The sequence below is a fragment of the Vanellus vanellus genome (genome assembly GCF_965231255.1).
Source record: "Vanellus vanellus genome assembly, chromosome: 1".
Lineage (NCBI taxonomy): Eukaryota > Metazoa > Chordata > Aves > Charadriiformes > Charadriidae > Vanellus > Vanellus vanellus.
In genome coordinates, this window is record NC_138905.1 from 180467569 (window position 1) to 180489879 (window position 22311).

At 40.6% G+C, this 22311-nt stretch overlaps 1 protein-coding gene across 1 annotated transcript in view; it reads left to right on the forward strand.

Annotated features, from left to right (window-relative positions):
* Positions 1-8378: 8378 nt before the first annotated feature.
* PCDH9 (protocadherin 9) overlaps positions 8379-22311 on the forward strand; it is a gene marked incomplete at its 3' end in the record, with an annotated part of 691174 nt that continues 677241 nt past the window's right edge. The window contains exons 1-2 of the mRNA XM_082485555.1: positions 8379-8396; positions 9672-12841. Of these exons, the coding sequence (XP_082341681.1) occupies positions 9806-12841 (3036 nt within the window). The 5' untranslated portion in view covers positions 8379-8396; positions 9672-9805. The remainder of the gene's footprint in view (positions 8397-9671; positions 12842-22311) is intronic.

Sequence of the window (22311 nt, forward strand, 5' to 3'; positions counted from 1 at the left end):
GGGGAAAAAAAAAAAAAAGTCTTTATAATTGCTACTCCTCACTGGTATGATAATAGCATAGGCAGGGTGGATCTGGTTTTACAGTGACTGACATACTTTGTAATGCCTGAAAGTAAAAGACCTTCCAGTTACAGAAATGAGATAAACTTATCATTTTTGTATTATGCCTTCACGTGTCTTCTCCTAGCATGGCATGCATTTCATCTGAGCTTTCAGTCCAAGAAATTCTGTAGGTTTCTTTTTTTATTGCACAAATTTACTGTCTTCAGTGACAAATAGTTACATAGATATATACTATACAGAAAAAAGAATGTCTAAACAGGACTGTGAATGAACTTGAGTTACTGTTTTCCAAAATGTCATATCTTGGAAACAAGTGTCCTCTCCTCATTGCAGGCCTGAGGTTTGCAAGCACGGATATAAGCTAATCAGCCAGAAGGCCTTCAGTCTATCCAAGCTTTAGAAAGATAAAAGGGAACGACAGAGATATGAAAGGGAATCTAAGCAGTGATCCCCACAAATACATCTGAAAATAACAACTTTCTGGCATATGTCAGAACAAACTTTGCCAGAAAAAATCTATGACGTTTCCAAGCGATTCCTAATATCACTTTTTTTTTTTTTTTTTTTTTTTTCTGAGGTGTCCTCCCTGGGGGAGAGGACTTTCCTAGCTCACGCAGCCTAAGTCTGCCCAAGCCCCGTTGCTGAGCAGAGGGAGACGAGTGCCGTGTTAGGTTTTGCTGTGGACCACTGCGGCACCCTTCCTGCTTCTGTTAGGACTAAAAGCAATCTAATCTACCTGTCTAGACAAGGCTTTGCTCTGGTCTGATCCCTCTCTTTGGTGTTGCTTGTGACATCCAGAAATTTGACAAGGAAAGCAATTATTGATCAGTCTGAGGTGTGTTTTGCTGTGATAATTGTCTAAGCATGACTGAGTGATGCCCCTATAGATAGGTGCTTACTTATTTCCTGAGGCATGTCGTCCTTAGAGTGACAGGAACATTGATAAGGGAGAGGACAAAATGACTAACTTTGATGGAGTTTGTGTTGAAACATCTGCTGCTTGTCAACATGGGAGGCAGAAGCTGTGATTTATTAGTAGTAAAAAAGTAAAAACAATGAAAGTCTCTGTCTTATTCTTCCCCTAAACTATTTTCTGACTATGAATGCCCAGTAAGTTCCTATGAAGAGAAAGTGCTGCTCCATTATCTGGATATTTTTACTTTGCTTACATTATAACTTACCACACATATGATAACACATTATTTACTTTAAGATTTTGAGCAACTTCTGCCTATTCAGAAACCTGGCCAATAAGTCACTGAATGGAACAGTGAAAATCTATGAAGAAGCCAAACTGTGGCTTTAGGGTCTTTCAGATTTATTTTTTTTTCTTTTGTGCAGAATCTAAATATTTTTAGGATACTGAACAGAACATAAATGAATACAAAGATATTTGGTGACATTTTCTATTCCCTGAATGCATACCAAACACAGACCTGTAATTTTCCCCTATTGTTTTAATAAGAGTAATTTAATTTGGATTAATCCTTTCTTTCAGGTTCATCTCTGCATGGGCACTCTGCAGAATTCTGGCTTCCACATCAAGAGGAGCTCTGGGAGGAATTAGCCTCCAAAAAGCAAAAATTGTATCAAAGTACTTCCCCAGAACATGGTGGCATGTACAAAGTTGGGGTACTGCTGCCCATAGGAGGAAGACACACACCTTCTCTTTTTTGGCTCTGGAGCACTGAAAAGCAAAGGTTGTCTGTGAATCACAGCTACGCCACTGGGGCACGGAAAAGCGATGTGGTTCAGGAATCTGGGCTCTTCCCTTTGGTGCATGGGGATGGTAGATAGATGGGCGTAATCTGCTCAACACCTTTAGCTGTTGTAATATTTCTACCATCACATTGCAAAACATACCACCCCCAAAAGATAAAACCTCAAAACCTTAGATCCCTTGCTTTAACCGGAATGCTAAGAAAAGCAAAAGTGTTAGGAATAAGAAGAAGCGATCATAACAGCACAATGCTTTTAAACAGAAATTAGTCATCTGTCTGCCTGCCTATCTGTAATTTAAAGAATGAAGCTATGTCTATGCCAAACGAGTATTTTTCTTCCCAGAGGACATAGAGTTTAATCAAGCTTCACTACCTTAGTAACCTTTTGTAAATGGTGAGGCATGACTGACATCAGAGTAGGACTGCAAAACAGAAGATATTTAGGTTCAAAGCTGGATGTAAAGATGTCAATCTCACTAATGCAAGTTAGTGTGAGTATATATATTGATTTAAATTGAGCATTTTCTATTTTCTGCGCAACCAAGGAGCAGGTCAGAAGTTGAAAGCAGAAAAACAAAGTAAATGCCTGAAGGAGGTCTCATTCCACGCTTTGGGTCTCATTCTGATCCTGTCAACATTGCATCAGCATAACTCCATCAATCAGATTTACATTACCGTTTTGATGGAAATGAAAATGCTTTAGTAAAGCTTTCTTCAGACATTGTTTTGTCTGAAGACCTTTAGACTTCCTTTCTTTCCCCGTCTTTTTCCTTCTCCTATTTTTAAACAATAAAGCATCAATAAGACATCAGGTTATTTGTAGGTCTTGGAATATTTTCACCTTACACAAAAGCACACTGGTTGGAATCTGCTTCTGTATTCTGATTCATCAGCTACTTCCATCGTAATAAAAAACATGAGGGTAGCAAAGAAAAAAACATTTTTTTTTTCTTTTTGTGCCACATGCAATTACATCTCTTTTAAGTGGTCCAATAATTGCATTTTAAACGGCACTTGTTTATTATTCTCTTTTTGCCATAACCAAATTGATTTTTATTGTTTTACTAAATAGTTACTAAAGCCCTGTGAGGGAGAAAAAAACCCCAACACTTTCAAGCAAACAATTAAAGTCTGTACGTTAATCCGTACCTTTAAATAAACAGCAATAATTAATGGGAGTCCGGCACCTTGCTGTATTGTACAGTGACAGGGATTAAACACTGGCACTGCAAAATGCCAGTTTTCAGCTTGTGCATTTGTAGACCCTTCAGAGCCACGAACTGACATTTGCAATCTTTGTCAGTCAAAAAAAAAAAATGGCAAATTCAGTTAAATTTAGTTCTGCCATTCAAATGGAATAAAGGTCGTCACCTGCCCCTTTTGTGATTTGATTATCCAGGGACTGAGTTTATTTTCCTGAAGACTACATATTAAAGGGGCCTGATTCTGCAACTATTACCCCGTCTCAGCAGCTTGATTGGCTTAAATTATTCATCATTAACTGACTTAGCTATTGATGTTTATTTAAGAGTACAGATTAATATATAATCCTGAAGTGTTTGCTTAAGTCTTTTTCCTTTCCTAGAGTTCCCACAACCAGCCTGAAAAACAATTCAATAGACTTTGAAATTACGAAAATGAGTATATTAAATAAATATAATTCATAATTCAATTACCTGGCTTTTCGAAATGCCGTAGTTATGTGTGGTTTACATTACACAAAATATTTTTATTTTGACTTCATTGGAACTGCTCATGTAGATAAAGACTCCAGGTTCAATCCCTACACGCAAAAAGAAAAGGAAACGCTGAAGCAAGCTCCTGAAATCCAGACCATGAGGTGTATAAAGCCTGTACAATAGCAGCATGCTTGTAAGGAGAAACACGCTTGTAAGGATACGCAGATAACAGGGGCTCCACAATCCTCTCCGTACGCTGCTCTCACCTTTGTGGCATTCTCCTCGCTTGTCTTCACAGACTCCCTGAAGGTTTTGGGGGTTAGGAGCACAGCAGATGACAAGCATCACTTTTTGGCCCAGTCCTTCGTGCAAGAACTGGATTTCCTGAGGTAACCATGAGACTGACTCGTGGCAGAAGCCCGAGTGAAGGACAGAGCTATGCCAGCGCTGGTTTGAGCAGAGCAAACGTCTTCCCTGTGGAGGTGGACTACTTCATGGATCAAATACTATCTGTAACAGGAGGTACATTCCTCCCTTCTTACCTGCCACGCTGAACTCCAAACCTCTTCTCTTTCCAGGGACAACAACATCAGGAACACCCTGAAAGATCTTGGCCTAACCGGCAACTTGGCCTTGAATAATGCCTGCTGGAGATGGGACCAAGGCTGTGTTTGCTAATAATTTAAGCATCACCGAAGAAACACAGCCTCTGGGGATAATAGTAAGGATTGCTAAATAGCTAGCACATAACCTGCTATTTGAACACGCAAGCGAATGTTTATAATGCGTTTTTTCGCTATACTGGACTGAAGGGGACACGCTATAGGTGCACCATAGGTCAGGTTCCAGTGTTGCAGTGTGATGGCATGAAGTAAAAGAGCTCGTTCATTAGCATATGAATCAGCTCTCCATAGAAAGTGGTAGAACTGCAGGAGAGGAAAAGCCATTTTGCTTTAATAATAACAGCCTGTAAGAGGCAATCCCAGGTACAAAATGATCAAGTGACCAGAGCCAGTTCAGTGAAGAATGATAGCATTTTATGCTCAACACTTCAAGATTAAAGTCTTTAGTTAGCTAAGCATAATGTGAATCAGTTTCATGTATAATGTATTGTGTGAGCCTGTAGCCAGTATGATACAATGTAAGCAATTCCATTTAGTGCAATTTGACTATAGCTAGTACAGAATAATTGGAGTCAGTTTCTAGCATGCTAGAATTTGAGTCAAATATGATAGGGAAAAGAATTTGATACATAATAATATGGAGGCGAAGATAACAAGCAATGATGTGGATGAATAGTTAATATGCTATAATACAGAAGTCATTTTAATAGGTTACGATGTGATTAGGAGCCCAGTGTTCTTATATGCAGACAAAAGCCTAATACATCACGGTAAAGAAAGGAGACTATTAAGGAACAGTATAAATAATAGTACATAGCTGCATTTGAGGAGAGCATAACAGCAAATACTGTATTTTTCTCAAATACAAGAGCGAGCGAATAAACATTTACTGGAGGATAAAACATGGCTACTCAAGTGAACACGGGAAATGTTTCAGAGCAGTTCCCCACATTTCAGAGGCGGCATAACGCTGCACTGGGCAATTCCGACTACTGCTCGGGAACTCAGCCCTTTCTATTCATTTTGTCCCATTATTAGAAGCAGTTGTAACAGTTCTAGCCCCTTTGGTACTCTGGGCCTCAATTTTACAATCTGTTGTGCAAACATTATGGTCTGAAGACCTGCCTCTTCCATGAAGTTAATAATGTATGATTAGTTAAAGAACTACAGCATTTTAAAGCAAGCACATAAACATTAACATGACAGATCTACGCATAAACATCTCTGCCTTTCTAAAAGAACTTCTGAAAACAGCAAAAATACGCTATTATTGTGACTTGCTACCATGTCGGGTTTAAATCCAACAGTCAGTAGTTCGTTGACGTTTTACTTTTTTACTTTTTTTTCCCTCTTCCTAACTTTTCATGAGGCTAACCCCGTGTACATGAGAAGAACTCATTTATGAGCATGTGCTAATCAGTTCTGACTACAAGTTAAAGTCATCCCTGAGCAAACAGAAAACTATTCAGCTTAGCAATAAAGTTAAATAATTATTACCAGGCTATGTGATGTGACTACAATGTGACATTGAAATGACTATGGTGTGATTAGAATAAGAATGTTGTATGTCTGTGATGTTACTAGAATGAGGCTATAAAACGTCTGTGATGCCATACTGCTGTGATATGACTAGTGTCAGGAAAAATGTGTGCATTATTAACGCATACATAAACACGCCGTATTTCAGAAGCAGACTGCATTACACAGAACGCTAGTAGTTCTAATTATCTTCTTTATTAATGGCTGTTCTGCTTTGTATTTTAAAATACGAAAAGAATTACATACTTAATTCATTCACAGAATTCTTTTTTCTAAAGTGGTTTGGCAGTGAGGTTGCTCCTTCATGTCACTTGCTTGACTTTCAATGCTGGGGCTCTCGCCATCCTTCCTGTATTACATAATGAACATTTTTCTTAAACTATTATTAGATTCAGTTCCGTTTGCTACCATTACTTGATGTCATCAAAACCAGGATCAATTCTTTTTTTTTTTTTTCCTGTGTGTATCTGTAACAGGAGTCTTTTGGACACAAACACAAAGCACAGCAAACCTAAGAGCGTTTAATCTTTACACATCATGGGATTACAGGATGTGCAACGTTCACATATACAGCGCCTGCATCTGTATGACTAGTGAGGCTATGTACGTTTATCAGTATGTACCACACAAAACCAAGCCATGCAAATCACTGACCTCTGACAGGCACAGGCAGTTTCCACTATTAGTTAACGGTGCGTCGTATGTGCACGTGCATATGGGAGTCTAAAGGTATGAGCCTGCATTTGAAAATGTAAAACCTTCAAGGCTGGATCTTTAGCAGGCCAACACTATCAACTGAAAATGTGCAAATTACCTAGGTACAGTACAGAAAAAGCCAAACGCTGATGTTATCTCTGTTTTCTGTATGCGTCTGTATTTGAAAGGCTTAACCAGAAGCAGCAGCCAGCGTGGCCACGTACGCGGGCATACTGAATTGGATAGGTACGGTGTCATACGGCTTGCAAGTTCAAGCTGAGAAAAGCTAGCAATAAAAGCACAGTCAAATGAAGGTTCATTCATGCTTCAGAAACTGTTGAAAAAGGCTCTACATATGATGCACTATATATAATGCACCATAATCGTCTTCTTTGTCACACTTTTGAGGTCACTCATACCGTAATACATTGGCATTTTATTACACCGTCTTCCAGGCATGTGACGCTTTTTTGTGGCCAGCGGGACAATTCACCTGTGTCATTCACGGGGAAGACGAAATGATCACTTTTATTATTTATCAAACCGCGGAGAGGAATGTTTTCCACGTTCAACGTTTAAGCGGACAAAACCCGAACCAGCAGAGCAGAGCCGCTTCTTTCCCTTCCTCCGGCGAGAGCCCGGGCCGACCCTTCGGGAAAGGGGGATGGAGAAAGGTGTGCGGGCGTAAATGGGAGCCCAGACGGGGCTGGAGTCGGAGCGGCGTGAATTATAGATGACAAGGCATGTATTAAATATAAAGCCCAGCCGCGCGGAGGAGGAGGGCCGGGGCAGGCTGCTTCCCCCCGCCGCAGGCCACGGAGGATGCGCGCCCACCGGCGCTCCGCATCCGCACCGCGCTTCTCGCTCCCCCGCGCAAGAGGGACCCACCGCGCTCAGCCACCTCCCCCCCGCCCCCCCCAAAAAAAAAACAAACCCAAAAAACAAACAACCAACCCACCACCAACCCAAACCCACATCAAATCCCTTTTTTTTTTTTTTTTTTTTTTAACCCGCGGCTACTCGCAAGCGCGACGAACCTTTCCGCCCCCCTCCGCGCCCGCCGCGCGTCGCTGCGCCCCCAACCGCGGATCGCCCCGCCGGGTAGCCGCGTTCCCCGTGTCCCTCCCCCCTCCTTCCCCCCCGCCCCCGCCGCCGCGGCGCGGCTCCGCGCAGCCCCCTAAACCTTACGCGCGGCGCGGAACCTCCGCGCGCAACCCCCGCCCCCCCCGTCCGCCCCCGCCGCTCCGCCGTCCCGATGAGCGACGTGCCCGGCGGCCAATGCCAGCGCCGCGCTCCGCCAGCCCCCGCCCCCGCCGGCGCGGGCCAATGGGGTGCGGCGGGGGGGGGGGCCTAGCGCCGCTCACACCCTCCCTCTGGGCTTATTGAGAGTTATATCAAGAATTTCAGTTCAGAGAGAGAGCGAGAAGAAGAGAGTGTGTGTGACGGGGAGAGGCTGGGAGGGAGGAGGGAAAGCGCCGTCGCTTCCTCCCATCACTAAAGCAATAACCTATTAGGATTTTTTTTAATATATATATTTTTTTTATTTTATTTTTTTTAATTTTTTTTTTTTTTCGGTGTGCGCGCGCGTGTGGGCAGCTATCACCCCCGAGATAAAAGAGGGCGAGAGAAGCACCGCCAGACCAACCAACTCTTGTCATTTCCAGTCAGAAGTTGCAGACTTCGCGTAGCTGCCTCCGCTCTGCCGAGAGAGGGATGGGAATGGTGTGCAGTGCAGAGTGGAAAATACCCCCGGTCTAAAAGAAGTGTACCGGATTTTTGCTTGCCGCTTGTTTGTGTTGGTGCGTGCACATTTAAACACCCGAAGGATCGCCGCTCAATAGCAATGAAACGTGGAGAGGATGACTAACGACAGAACTGTGAATTTGTTCCCTGGAGTTGCTAATTTGCCACCCCGAAGCAACACATATCTCGAGGAGGAAGCGTTTGGCGGCTGCTGATTTCTCCAAAAAAAAAAAAAAAAAAAAATATTGGTGGTTTACCAGATGCATTGTGCTGTATCTGCTGGAACAGATCATTGCTTAGCTGCAGCAGATCGTCAAAGGTAGACAACCAACGTAAGTGCAAAGTTACCCATACACTGTGATGCATTTCATTTAAAGGAGAAAAAAAAAAAAAAAAAAAAAAAAGAAAAGCCAGCACGCCAGTGTATTTGTCTAGGGAAAGAATCAGTGTTTCGGATTCAGTTGATGTTGGTGGCAAAGGCTCACCTACTCGCTGTCTCTGCATCCCTACCTGCATCACTCCGCTGAAAGTAATCACGGGCATCAGCTACCGTGCAGCTTAATGCAGATAAGATTAGTGCTCGGGGGCTGCCCGGTTTCCGCCAAACCGTGGGTGCTGGCAGCCTTGCAACCCGATAATTCGCGGTTAGCAGAGCATGCAAACAGAAGTCTGTCTGTCGCTTGCCTTTTTTTTTTTTTTTTTTTTTTTTTTTTTTTTCCCCTCCCCACCTGCATTATTAGTCTGCAGTATTTATGTGTGGCAGCTGCTAATAACATCCTGGAGGGAGGTCAGTGTCAATGGGGAAAGGCTGCAGCTTTTTTTTCCTCTGGTCATCAGAAAATATATTCTCCCCCCCCCCCCCCCCCCCCCCCAATCTGTAAACATGCTGGCTGCTCCTAAGTTGCGTTTGGAATTTCCAGCCTCCTGGTTTAGACTGTGTTTAAAGACAAACAAATAAAGTTTAAGGTTATTAAGCAGAAGGAGAAGTATCCAACATCTGGAGAGGAAACATTGAGCTGAGAGTGTAAGAAACTGTAAGTCCTGTTATTGTCTCATCAGTTAACAGGGATGTGAAGTAGCCAGTGACGACTGCTGCAGCAGCAGCATGTCCGGGTGGTTATTTCCCAGTACGATAGCTATAGAGGGGGGATGAAAGGCACAAGGAGCAGACAGAAATGTGGTTTGCAAGAGCTAAAAAATATGTATGGAAGCAAACAACAAATTACATTTGGCAGCTGACATAGCAGTTAGAATCCAGAAGTAGTGCGGGAAGATTTTTTTTTTACTTGCACCAAATGACAGGGTGGAGGAGGGTAGAGGGGAAATGCACGTTACCGATTACACGGCGTACCAAGAAATTATTCAGAAAGTACGTGTCGAAACTGTGGCTACCCTTAATCCTGCAAGTAGTTATTGCCATTCTCGCTCTGTGCAAATGCAGCCAACGGGATATTGGTGCATTTGTCTGGAGGGATTGCTTGCAAAAGGGAGCAGTAGGAAAATGTACTGCTGCAAGTGTGCATTGCAAAAACAAGTAGTAGTTGGAGATTGTGGATTTGTCATGCCTAAAAAACCAATAATGCTGTTCTGTGTGGTTGTGTTGACAGTGCTGTCTCCAAATAAGAAATGAGATGTAATGCATCCTGCAGTCCATGCATGCCTCCTCTTGCAAATCGCGCATCATTCCTCTGTGGAAACCTTTAAGTCCTAAAATCCGGGAAAAGCGAATAAAAACATTATCATGGACCTGAGGGATTTTTACCTGTTGGCCGCTTTGATTGCCTGTTTAAGGCTGGATTCTGCTGTAGCTCAAGAACTTATTTACACTATTAGAGAGGAGCTGCCTGAAAACGTACCCATAGGGAACATACCAAAGGACCTGAACATTTCTCACATCAATGCTGCCACGGGGACCAGTGCCAGCCTTGTCTACAGACTGGTGTCTAAAGCAGGGGATGCCCCTCTGGTCAAAGTGTCCAGTACCACTGGGGAAATCTTTACGACATCTAACAGAATAGACAGAGAAAAACTCTGTGCTGGAGCTTCCTATGCAGAAGAAAACGAATGTTTCTTTGAACTTGAAGTGGTGATTCTCCCCAATGACTTTTTTAGGCTGATCAAAATAAAAATCATTGTAAAGGATACTAATGACAATGCACCTATGTTTCCATCCCCTGTCATCAATATCTCCATCCCAGAAAACACTCTGATCAACAGCCGCTTTCCAATCCCATCAGCAACAGATCCTGACACAGGTTTCAACGGTGTGCAGCACTACGAGTTGTTAAACGGGCAGAGTGTCTTTGGACTGGATATTGTAGAAACTCCAGAAGGAGAGAAATGGCCTCAGCTGATCGTGCAGCAGAACTTGGACCGAGAGCAAAAGGACACCTACGTGATGAAAATCAAAGTGGAGGATGGAGGTACCCCCCAGAAATCCAGCACAGCCATCCTGCAAGTCACAGTAAGTGATGTCAATGATAACAGGCCGGTGTTTAAGGAGAGTCAAGTAGAGGTCCATATACCAGAGAACGCCCCTGTAGGCACTTCTGTAATTCAGCTTCATGCAACAGATGCAGATATAGGAAGCAATGCAGAAATCAGATATATTTTTGGTGCCCAAGTAGCCCCTGCAACCAAAAGATTTTTTGCTTTAAACAACACCACAGGGCTGATTACAGTTCAGAGGTCCTTAGATCGAGAAGAGACTGCTATTCACAAAGTGACAGTGCTGGCTAGTGATGGTAGCTCTACACCGGCTCGGGCGACTGTTACCATCAATGTCACTGATGTAAACGATAACCCTCCTAACATAGACCTCAGGTACATAATAAGTCCCATCAATGGCACAGTGTACTTATCTGAGAAAGATCCCATCAATACAAAGATTGCCCTAATTACGGTTTCAGATAAGGACACTGATGTGAACGGCAAGGTGATCTGTTTCATTGAGAGAGAGGTCCCCTTCCACTTGAAGGCAGTTTACGACAACCAGTACTTGCTAGAGACCTCTTCCTTGTTGGACTATGAGGGCACCAAAGAATTCAGCTTTAAAATTGTTGCTTCTGATTCTGGCAAGCCCAGTTTGAACCAGACTGCCCTGGTAAGAGTTAAACTGGAGGATGAAAATGACAACCCTCCGATTTTCAGCCAGCCTGTAATTGAGCTGTCAGTTTCTGAAAACAACCGGCGTGGTCTATACTTAACAACTATTAGTGCCACAGATGAAGACAGTGGGAAAAATGCAGACATTGTTTATCAGCTTGGCCCTAATGCCTCCTTTTTCGATCTGGATCGAAAGACAGGAGTTTTGACAGCCTCCAGAGTTTTTGACAGAGAAGAGCAGGAACGTTTCATTTTCACTGTTACAGCCCGAGACAATGGCACCCCTCCTTTGCAGAGTCAAGCAGCTGTAATTGTTACTGTGTTGGACGAAAATGACAACAGTCCCAAATTTACTCATAATCACTTCCAGTTTTTCGTATCGGAGAACTTACCGAAGTACAGCACGGTGGGGGTGATCACGGTGACCGATGCGGATGCCGGGGAAAACAAAGCGGTGACCCTTTCCATCCTGAACGACAATGAAAACTTTGTGCTGGATCCGTACTCTGGAGTTATAAAGTCCAATGTTTCTTTTGATCGAGAACAGCAGAGCTCCTACACCTTTGATGTTAAGGCAGTGGATGGAGGGCAACCTCCTCGCTCGTCTACGGCGAAAGTAACCATAAACGTCATGGATGTTAACGATAACAGCCCCGTTGTCATCTACCCGCCTTCTAATACTTCTTTTAAACTAGTGCCACTCTCGGCAATTCCAGGATCGGTGGTAGCTGAAGTGTTTGCTGTGGATATAGACACTGGAATGAACGCCGAGCTTAAGTACACAATTGTAAGCGGAAATAACAAGGGTTTGTTTCGGATTGATCCGGTGACAGGTAATATCACTCTGGAAGAAAAACCAACTCCTAATGATGTGGGGCTGCATCGCTTAGTTGTCAACATAAGTGATTTGGGTTATCCCAAATCGCTGCATACTCTCGTGCTTGTATTTTTGTATGTAAATGATACTGCTGGAAATGCCTCTTATATTTATGACTTGATACGCAGGACTATGGAAACACCTTTGGACCGGAACATAGGGGACAGTAGCCAACCCTACCAAAATGAGGACTATCTCACGATCATGATTGCTATTGTGGCCGGTGCCATGGTTGTCATAGTGGTGATATTTGTCACCGTTCTTGTTCGCTGTCGACATGCATCCAGGTTCAAAGCTGCCCAGCGGAGCAAGCAAGGTGCTGAGTGGATGTCTCCCAATCAGGAGAACAAGCAAAACAAGAAAAAGAAAAGGAAGAAAAGGAAATCTCCGAAGAGCTCTCTTTTGAATTTTGTGACCATTGAGGAGTCCAAACCTGATGATGCAGTTCATGAACCTATCAACGGGACAATAAGCCTTCCAGCGGAGCTGGAGGAGCAAAGTATAGGAAGATTTGATTGGGGCACAGCACCACCAACCACCTTTAAGCCTAACAGTCCTGATCTTGCCAAGCATTACAAATCTGCCTCTCCGCAGTCTGCTTTTCATCTCAAACCTGACACTCCAGTTTCAGTGAAAAAGCACCACGTGATTCAGGAACTCCCGTTGGACAACACCTTTGTTGGTGGTTGTGACACCCTTTCCAAACGCTCTTCCACTAGTTCAGATCACTTCAGTGCCTCAGAGTGCAGTTCCCAAGGAGGCTTCAAGACAAAGGGCCCCTTACACACCAGACAGGTAAACGAGCACTTTTACTGGTCTATAAGTACTGCATACAAGTGCCCGATCAACCAGTATTAAAAGTGCCACTATGTTGTGGGGTTTTTTCTTTCAGTCTAATTTGATTTAGTTACATTACGGGGGGAACAAAAAAAAAAACCAAAACCAAAACAAACAAAAAAATCCTTGGCCCCTTTATCATTTACCTGAGGCTTAACCATGCACTTGCAAAATGCCTCTGATACTTTGGCTTTTGAAGAATACTGATTGTTAAAGGACTGTTAAGCGTCCATGCATGTGCACATACATGTGCATAAACAAAACTGAAATATTTGAAAAAGACTTTTTTTTTTTCTCCCCGGTATTTGACTGTCCAAATGTAAAAGTTATTGAAGAAGAAAAACTGTTTCCTTATATGCCAAATTTCAGTCAGAAAATTTGACTGCTTCAAGACTGAAGGGATATGTACATTTAGTTTCAAATTTCAAAGTGAGTTGGCTCGAGTTTCTTTTACAGTTCAAGCTGATGTGGAACCTTGCTAAGTTAGTGTTACTAAAGGGGTTAATTTTTTTTCCCCTAACAAAGACACCCAAATTTCCAAGCTACTTCATCTGTGAAGCACATGGTTTGTTGGTAGGATATAACTAAGCCATACGGAAGTCTTCCTCTGTGTTTGAGTTCAAAATGATTTTGTTGTAATAGGTGACCGTTGGTATCGCATAGACAGTTTGTTGCATATTTTAAAAAATGGCCAAAGCATACTTTTGAAAGGAATGCGTTCTCTGAATACATCTGAATTATGCAGAAAAAAAAAAAAAAGTCAGCCCATTGTAAATATTTTCTCATCTTCTTAATGCATAAGCGATCCGTCATAACTCATTTTAAACTGTGAAACACGCCATACGTACGGAGAGGGATCAGGAGGCTGAGAAACTCATATTTCAACCAAATCCAGCATTAGTTTTTTTTTTTTCTGAGGTCTGATAACTCCCGGCTAATAAAGATTTAAACGCGGCGCTGTCTTAATTTGTTTTATTGGCGCTTGCCTTCTGCCACTGGGGCGAGCGCGTCGGGGGTAGCCTGTAGATGGCACTAAGGCACCACGTCGCTTCGGCTGGCCCGCTGCCAGCCCTGCAGTGGCTCGGGGAAGGGGCGGGAGGGGGGGAGGGAGGAGGGAAGGATGAAGCTGGTATTACAGCCAAAGAACCTTTTATTTAATGATAGTGGCACCGGAGTGGTCAGTAGTTCGGGTTGCGTGTTTGGCGAGGCGGCTGCCGTTCGGTGCTTGGCTTTTCGCTGCACCGACTTTGGTCGGCGTGAGGAGTTCGCGCTCGTGTTCCTGCTGGCCTCCGAGTTAGGGTGATTTGTCTGAATTTATTAGGGGATGTGAATCTTAGAGGATCAAGTGAGACACGTTTAGCCTTGTCTCCGCAAAAAAAAAAAAAAAAAGATTTTGACAGTAGCCAAGTTTAGGATAAAGTCATCCTCTTGCTGTTGCATTAGCCTTATCTGAGATGAATGTGACGTTCCCAGAACAGTGTCTTGACTTTGGGTGTCTGTAAGGTGTCACACTAACAAGATGCTAAGAATAAAACAAGCACTTCTGAGGCAGTTCTGCTAAAGTAACTGCTCTAAAACAACTCGTACTTACAACCAGACGCTGAAAGCATCACAGAAGGTTCTCACAAAACCTTAACCTTTCTAAGGACTTTAAAGAGGGGTATATCCCAGAGCTGTCTTCAGGCTGTTACGCAGCACCGTATACATACTGTCAGGGTAAGTTAAAACAAGAACCAATTTAAAAAAAAAAAAATATAGAGGAGCTCCAAATAATCTGTGGTTACTCAGCTGAAGTTTTCTCCTCAGTTTTAGTTACAAAATGTAACACCCCCAACCCACACATTCCTTTTCTGTTCTGAGATGTTGTTAATTTAGTTTAAATTAGCTTCCAAACTCTATTAGGAAACTCAGACTTAATCTGCCACAGCATCTAGAGGCCGTTAAGACCCAAAAAATTATTTACCTGACAGAATGTATAAGCTCTGCACAGTGAAATTGAATATAAGGAAAGAAAACAACCCACAGCCAAACAAATCTACTGGCAGCATTTTCAGTTACCTGTGTTCATTACATTAAATACACTGTTTTCAGTTTAATAATAATATCAGTCATTTATACCTGTGTATGGACCTGACTCAAATTCCACCGAAGTCTTACTGAATCCTTTTTGAAGTCACCAGATACTCATATCATTTGATTTGGATCGCACCCTGCAAAAGCTGTAATGTTATATGTAACTGAAAATATAACTCTTTCTGAGGTAGACAGTCATCTAAACTGAGCTTGTGCATTTTTATTATGTGGGGAAAGAGATAGTGTCTTCCCCCCCCCTGCAATAATGAGTGTTACAGGATGTAACCTTTTTATGCCCCCTTGTCCCTTTTGGCTGGAAGAGTATAACCAGCAATGGTAATAATCATTAGCAGCCTTTCTATTATACTGTCTGTAATTCCTGAAATTAGGGTGCATTTTGGCTAGTATTCATTGGCACAGGAGTTAAATAAACTTTCATAGGTCTTTTTGGTTTTTTTTTTTTTTTGATTTGTGATACAGTATGGCCTTTAGGCACAGTATTTAGACTTAAAAACCTTACTGAATAGTAGTGTGTGCTAATGCCACAGTATCTGAAAACGTTTTTTAAAATTCTTTTAGGAAGAGATACTTTGTTCTGTGCCACTGTACTGTTTTCTTGAGGTTTAACAGAATGAGTTTATCTGTATCTAATGTTAAAAGTTGTATTCAGTTACCTATACATCTACAAGTTTTCTTTATGTGGTTTGCAAAGGGTGCGGGAATTGTTGTGGAGGATGCTAAGATAGCGAAACAAGAAATACAGGATTAATATATATATCTAAGAAATACTAGCATCCTCCATTTGTACTTAGTTTCTTTCAGTCCAAGGTAAATACACATGCGATGTATCTTGCAGATACATTAATACTAATAGCGAGCTGAGACCTGAGTCCACACTTGGACTTCATTCAAACAAAATCCTGTTACTTTTAATGGGAGCTTGGCCCTAGAAATCCGTTAGAACTGGGTCCCAAGTCAGAAAGCTTTTAGAATTCAAAAATAGATTGTTCAGTACAAATTTCTTCTTTTTTTTTTTTTTTTTTTTTTTTTTTTTTTGCTGGGCAATTTCTGTGCAATCGTCAATAAATTTAGTGGAAGTTCTGTGGTTAAGTCTTCACATGTCACTTTGAATTGCACAGGCTGATGTTTCAGAAGTACCCAGTATAAAAAACCAAAGCCTTCTTCAAGTGCCTATCTTGCAGTAAACCTGGTGGATGCTCTGAAAAGAGCATTTTTGAATACTTGAACTTGGGATTGTTCTAAATGCTAATTCACATAATTAGGAGTATGGAAAGGATGTTGCACACCACCAGCTTATATAGCTAAGCTTCCAAAATCAGTGTTATGACTCATAAAGAATACTGAAATCTATGCAGGCTTCTCAATCAGTGTTCTTTTCAGTATTTGATTGAACTTTAAAATGCACTTCAAATTAGTAAGTCACTACACCAAACAGCTACATAGAAATACAGTCAAAGACGACATGTTGTATTCTTCTATGTGAAAGACCTCTTATAAAAAGCAAATAAACAGACAAAACCCTCCTACTTAGATTAACAATAGAATAAATAATAAAAGAAATTAGGGCCAATTTGCCGTGGTTATCCCAGTTTTCAATTATAACAACTTCATTTAATCAGATTTGAAGTACAGCAGTGACGAATAACACAGGTTTAAAAATATGTATCAGTGTGGGTTATGAGCAAAATCTTCAGTCTTCGTTCCTAATCAAATAGCATTTAGGCATGTGCTTAACTTTCATTTAAAGAGGTGGGACTGAAGCAGATCCTTAAAGTCCAAATGACTTCAGATGTTGTCTTCAAGAAAGACAGCCGTAAGCACACTCTAAGCGCTTTTCTGAATCAAGATGATAATTTATAAATTTTGTAAATGTGCACAGTTCTAGTAGATTCAGGAAAGCTAAATATATGTTAATACTGTCCTTTTATTTCTGTGCTCTGATAGCAGAAATTAAGGATTTGGGCTTGACTGATACATTAAATGCATTCCATACTAAGGTATATTTTTAATCTTACAGTCAATGATATAAGGTCTATGGAGCTTGCTTTACTCCTTTTTCAGTCAATGGACTTCTTGCCTGATCAAGGAACAAGTAGCCAGGCTCCAGCTGATCAATGCACATCACTTAAGCTTTCTGTGGCACGTGGAATTCATGTTATCTTACTCTGGAGTGTTTAAATTTGTAACTTTAGGGTTTGTGTAAGAGAAGAGAAAAGCTGAAAACATTAATGACTCTTAATTTGATACGCTGAGAGTGGCAATTTCAAGGTGCATAAGTTGATGGAAATCTGCATTGGAACAGCAGTGCGGAGTCTACGTCACCTGCAAATATTAAAATTCTGTAACCATAGCATTTCATAATTCTGTGTGCGGTATTATTTTTAGTGGCCTTGTTTTACCACTTAGTATAAAAAATATACAATTCCACTGTTTCTTTTTTATGCTTAGTTTGTTTTACGTGTTAGCATGGATATTAGTCTTGGGTGAGGACTAGTCACCTGGAAAAATGTCTGCATGTAAAATTCAGTTATTTTCTAGTTCTGTATATTTATATATCTATATGTATACTAAAATATTAGAAATGGTGAAAATGTACAGTGTATTTTTTCTATCTTTGTATAACTGAAAAATAGGTTAACAGATTTTGCTCAACTGTCTAAAGAAATTCATCTTTGAGCTGAGACCAAGCATGAAAAATTTCAGCTGAAAAGAAGAATTTTTCAGAAAGTTAAGAGCATGTGAAAACTGGGGGTTATAATGGAAATCTGAACATAACCCTAAGCTATAATACTATTTTCAACAGTGACAGTAGAAATGCTAAACTAGAGTAGGGAACATTTTTGTGTCTACAGATACAGACAGTAAAAGCTTAGCAAGCTTCATTTCTCTTTCAACGTTTCCCATGCAAAAGATTTTTATCAGAATCGCTGGGGTCTCATCTGTCCTGAATGTGCAAAGCCGAAGTTTCACAAATGCTAATAAATTTGTGCCACACATAGGAGTGAGAACCGGATCTTGAGAGTTTAATGCTATTGGAATTTTGTGATAATGTTCTTTTGCATACAGGAGCAAGGGAGGATCTTTTTAGTTTCCATTTCAGGTTTTCACTTCCAAAGAATCTATTCTTCTAGCACAGCAAAACCATATCAGCCACACTTTATTGACAGCAATTTTATTGTAGCTAGAGGCTTACAGTAAGCTGTTTATTGCTGTTCCCTAACTCGGTTGACAGCAATTGGGGAATTAATTTTCTTGCCCCTGATGTGCTTTCTTGGGTATAAACAACAGATGTTAAAGATATGAAAACTGTGACCCATTTACATTCAGCATCTCTTGACGGGCACAGTCTACCTGTCTGAAGTGCAGGTTTCAAGTCGTCAGTAAGGTTACTTCATCAGTTCTAGGATTCTTGTCTTTGCAACAGAACGGCTCATCTACCCTTCTGTACAAGGGTAGATACGTTGTACCTAATGGACCAATTTTCATCTAGGCAAATTCAGTTTAAGAAAAGCAGAGTTCAAGTTTCATTTATATCGGGAGACACTGTATCTTCTTAGTCTGGCATTTAATTGCACTGAACGTACAGAATATAACTGAAAAAGTTGACATACCATGTTCTGAAAGATCTAACAGGGATTACAGGTGATACCTGAATTTTCAGCATCACTTTCTCACAAAAGATCATTGTGGTATGTAAAATCTATTCTCAGAAATTTCCTCCGTTGCTACTCAAGTACAGCTATCTCATACATTCTGCAATGTTCATGTCTTTGCTGAAGGAAAAACAAACACACACAAAATCGTATATTACTTTTTTTCCCTCTTTTGTTGCAGCTTTGACTTTTCAGCCTGTGCAGGAATATATGTAAAATGTTTTATCCCAATAGACCGATGTGGGCATTTAATCATTTCATTTCTGGTTTACATGAGATAACATTCCATTGACTGGAAAAAGATTTCCCAGGCTGTAGATAAGAAATGAATGTATGCTATCATATTTTACTGAAGTAGAGGGGAGGGGGGGCATCGTTTGTTCGTTTCCATTGGCGTCTTTTAGCAAGACATTTGCAACATAAGGGCCTTTAGCATCTTACCTAACTCAGATTTTAAGTGCTTGTCAAGACACAAAATGCGTATCATCTTAACTGTTCCTTTATAATTAAAATATCATTCAAAAAAGTTCCTTCTAATATAGTTGCAATATATTTTTTGTAATGGGTTGTGTTCTAAAGAGCTATATACTCTGTTTGGAAACAGAAATAGCCATTACTGACAGAAAGAAACCTTAAATGGGTATTACTGCACTATTACATTGGTTGTGTGATTATGAAAACTTCAAATGAATAAATAAATGAAATCGTTTTGTATAGCACCATTTTTGTAGCCATAGAAAAACATGTGTAGGTTATTTCTAGGACCTAAGGATTCAGGGAAGCATTTGGGCCACTATAGTTTTGATATTAAATTCATGTTGAAGTTACTAAAAAAAATCCGGACTTTCAAATCTTGGAAACATTTCACCTGCATTCTCTGTTTAGTTTTCAGTTTTTGGGAGTACCATAGATTATGTGTGATAATGCAGGGAAAGGTGGTTAAAAATCTGATTTGTAGTCATACTGAGGCGTCCAAATTGTACCAGTCTCAAAAGTTACCCATTCTTTGTTTCTTCCTCTTGTTTCTCTTGCAGCTAGTGAGTTGCGGGGGAGATTTGTTTTAATGTCTTGGCATGGGTTATCCTGTATCTTCTGTTGCACAGAGGGAAAATTGAGTAATTCAGCATTTGTCAGGATTTGTTGTTGTGTAGTGTCTGTAATTTCCTATGAGCTGGTGTTGTAGTTTTGCCATTTCTTTTGTGAAATGGCACACTTAATTTTTTGTGCACAAATATTAATATTATTACTTGAAAGTTGTTCCGGAGTATGCATGCTTCTTGCTACAAGAGGAATATCAGGAGCCCTTTCTTAGAGTAACAGTTCAACATTTGAAACTAAATCCAAATGTGGGTAAATCTGCTGATTTACACCATCTGCAGCTCTCCCTGATGTTAACTTCTTTATAAAAGCAATAGGATGATGTTGAGATAATATTTCCAAAATCTAAAAAATATGTAAAATTAATTGTGAGTCAGGTGAATTAAAAATCATTTTATTTTGAGCTGAATTTGATAAAATGTGGAGGATCAGCTGTCAGGTTTTTCTTCTTTCCTTTGTTTCCTCCCCCAGGTTCGCAGAAACAAGATCTAGGTAGCATTTTAAAATAGCAGCTTCTCCCTACTCCAAAAAATTAAATTGGATATTCTCACTGGCTGATAGCTAAAAGAGGATAGCTACTGATACTGATTGGTAAACCACTTGGTAGCCTCAGACTAATATTCGTCCATTCTGCCTCATTCCTTCCAGCCAAATGAAGTCTTAGATACAACTACTTTTATTTGTAATTTTGCAGGATATTCTTAGTGCGTCCTAGGCTTTTCTGTATTGCTAGTAAGAAAATTCTGTGATTGGTTTTCTCAGTTGTTAAAAGTTGTTAAATATGTGCCTGTCCGATATTTTTGATCAAATGAGCTACTTTAGCCAATGCCTTATATGGTCATATAGCCTTTAAAACACCCAAAAAAGTAAGAGGAAGACCATGTTTCAGTTGTGAATGGTATTTGCCATTCTGATAGTCTCTTGATGATTGGTAGCTGGCAGTAATATCTAAATGGCTAAACCTGATAGATGCAAATTTTTGTCTCGTAATCCATGCTCCTTCAAAACACAAGGTTATGGAGGCTATTGTGTTTCTAATGTAAAGGTGTCTGTAGGATACATGTGTTTCTACATATCAGGTTATTATAGGGAGTGTTCACTCAGGTTCCTTAAGAGAAATAAAGGATTTGTTACTGAACTTCATGGTGAAATATTTCACCACTGAGGTTTATGTGAGTCTCTGTCTTCTCCTACCAGTATTTTTTGGAAGAAAGTTTTAACAAAAGTTTGACTTTACATGAAGGTGTCCAGGAGCTCCAAAAAAGGGTGCAGACTCATGAATTTTGATTTAAGAGAACACCTCCTTCCTGTGTAGAATAAGATGGAGAGCCTGAAGGGGAGTGATACTTAACCTCTTTTTTTCGTAGCTTTCCATTCAGGTTTTGGGAATACCGTTGCTATGCCAGTCCCTCTCCTTGCATCATGTAATTAATATATCTGAACATTATGGTTGCTTCAGGTGCCCAACTTCTGATTGTAGATCTACCATAATTTCTGTAAATTAAAAAGTATAGTTTGTATCATTTTCAACAGTATACTTAGCTGGCAGTGCCTGTGCACACAGTACCAGATCTTGCTTTTGTTGACATTATGGTAGGATTCATCTTGTCTAATTGTAAGTCAAACCTAATCTGCTTCACTGGGTTCATCATTCACTTCACCCTAAAGAAAACATGCTGGTTTAAACTGGTTCCCAAAGCTGATGGATACAGTTGGGCGAGATGCATCCCACATGAATGAAGAGTATGATCCAGTGTGATCCATACTCTTCACTTTACCGGTGAAGAGTATGATCCGGTCTGGTTTTCCGACTGAAGTCCAGAGAAGGGTTTTAAGGGTATGTATTTCTTTAAGTAAAAGTATTATTTGAATAGTGTATATGCACACAAAAAAATTTATAATGTGCACAGTTGCCTTTGGGAAAGTCTAGTTTAGATTATCGCTCAGATTCAAAGGCTTCCAAATCAACAGAAAGACTCTTACTGATTTTTTATTAAATTGTTATCTGGCCATTCGTACAGCTGTCTATTTTAGGAAGACGGTGCAATGAAACACCAGTTATTTTGTTTTGGTGCTGTTGTGAGTATTTCTGTTTTTCCTCAGCGCTGTATGTTCCTTGATACCTCATTCTGTGAATGTGAGTAGAGAAAAAGGAAGTTGTAAACTTTTGATCTCTACCCTCGGTCGTATCTGGCCACTTGCATTATAGTGTAAAAATAGTTTTTTAACCTCTCTGGTTTAGGTATGTGTCTATAGCGGTATGAATTTTCAGTCACTTGTCAGATTGTTTCGCTTACGTCATTTTGAAAATACAGGTCAAGATATCAGTGAAGTGCTAGCATTACCAGTAAGAGAATTTGAAATTGCCTTCAGTTTGTGACAACAGTACCCTGAAACATGGATCGCACTGAAGTCTGTGGCATCCAGAGCAGCAGGAGGTAGACTATGCACCAATAGCAAAGCCCTAGCCATCTCCCATATTTTTAACAGCTGGCAGGTAAACAAAAAAGAAAGAAAATCTGCATCTGTCTAAGGACAGTAAACTTTGCCTGTTGAAATTTAATCTCTCCCCTGTACAGGAGA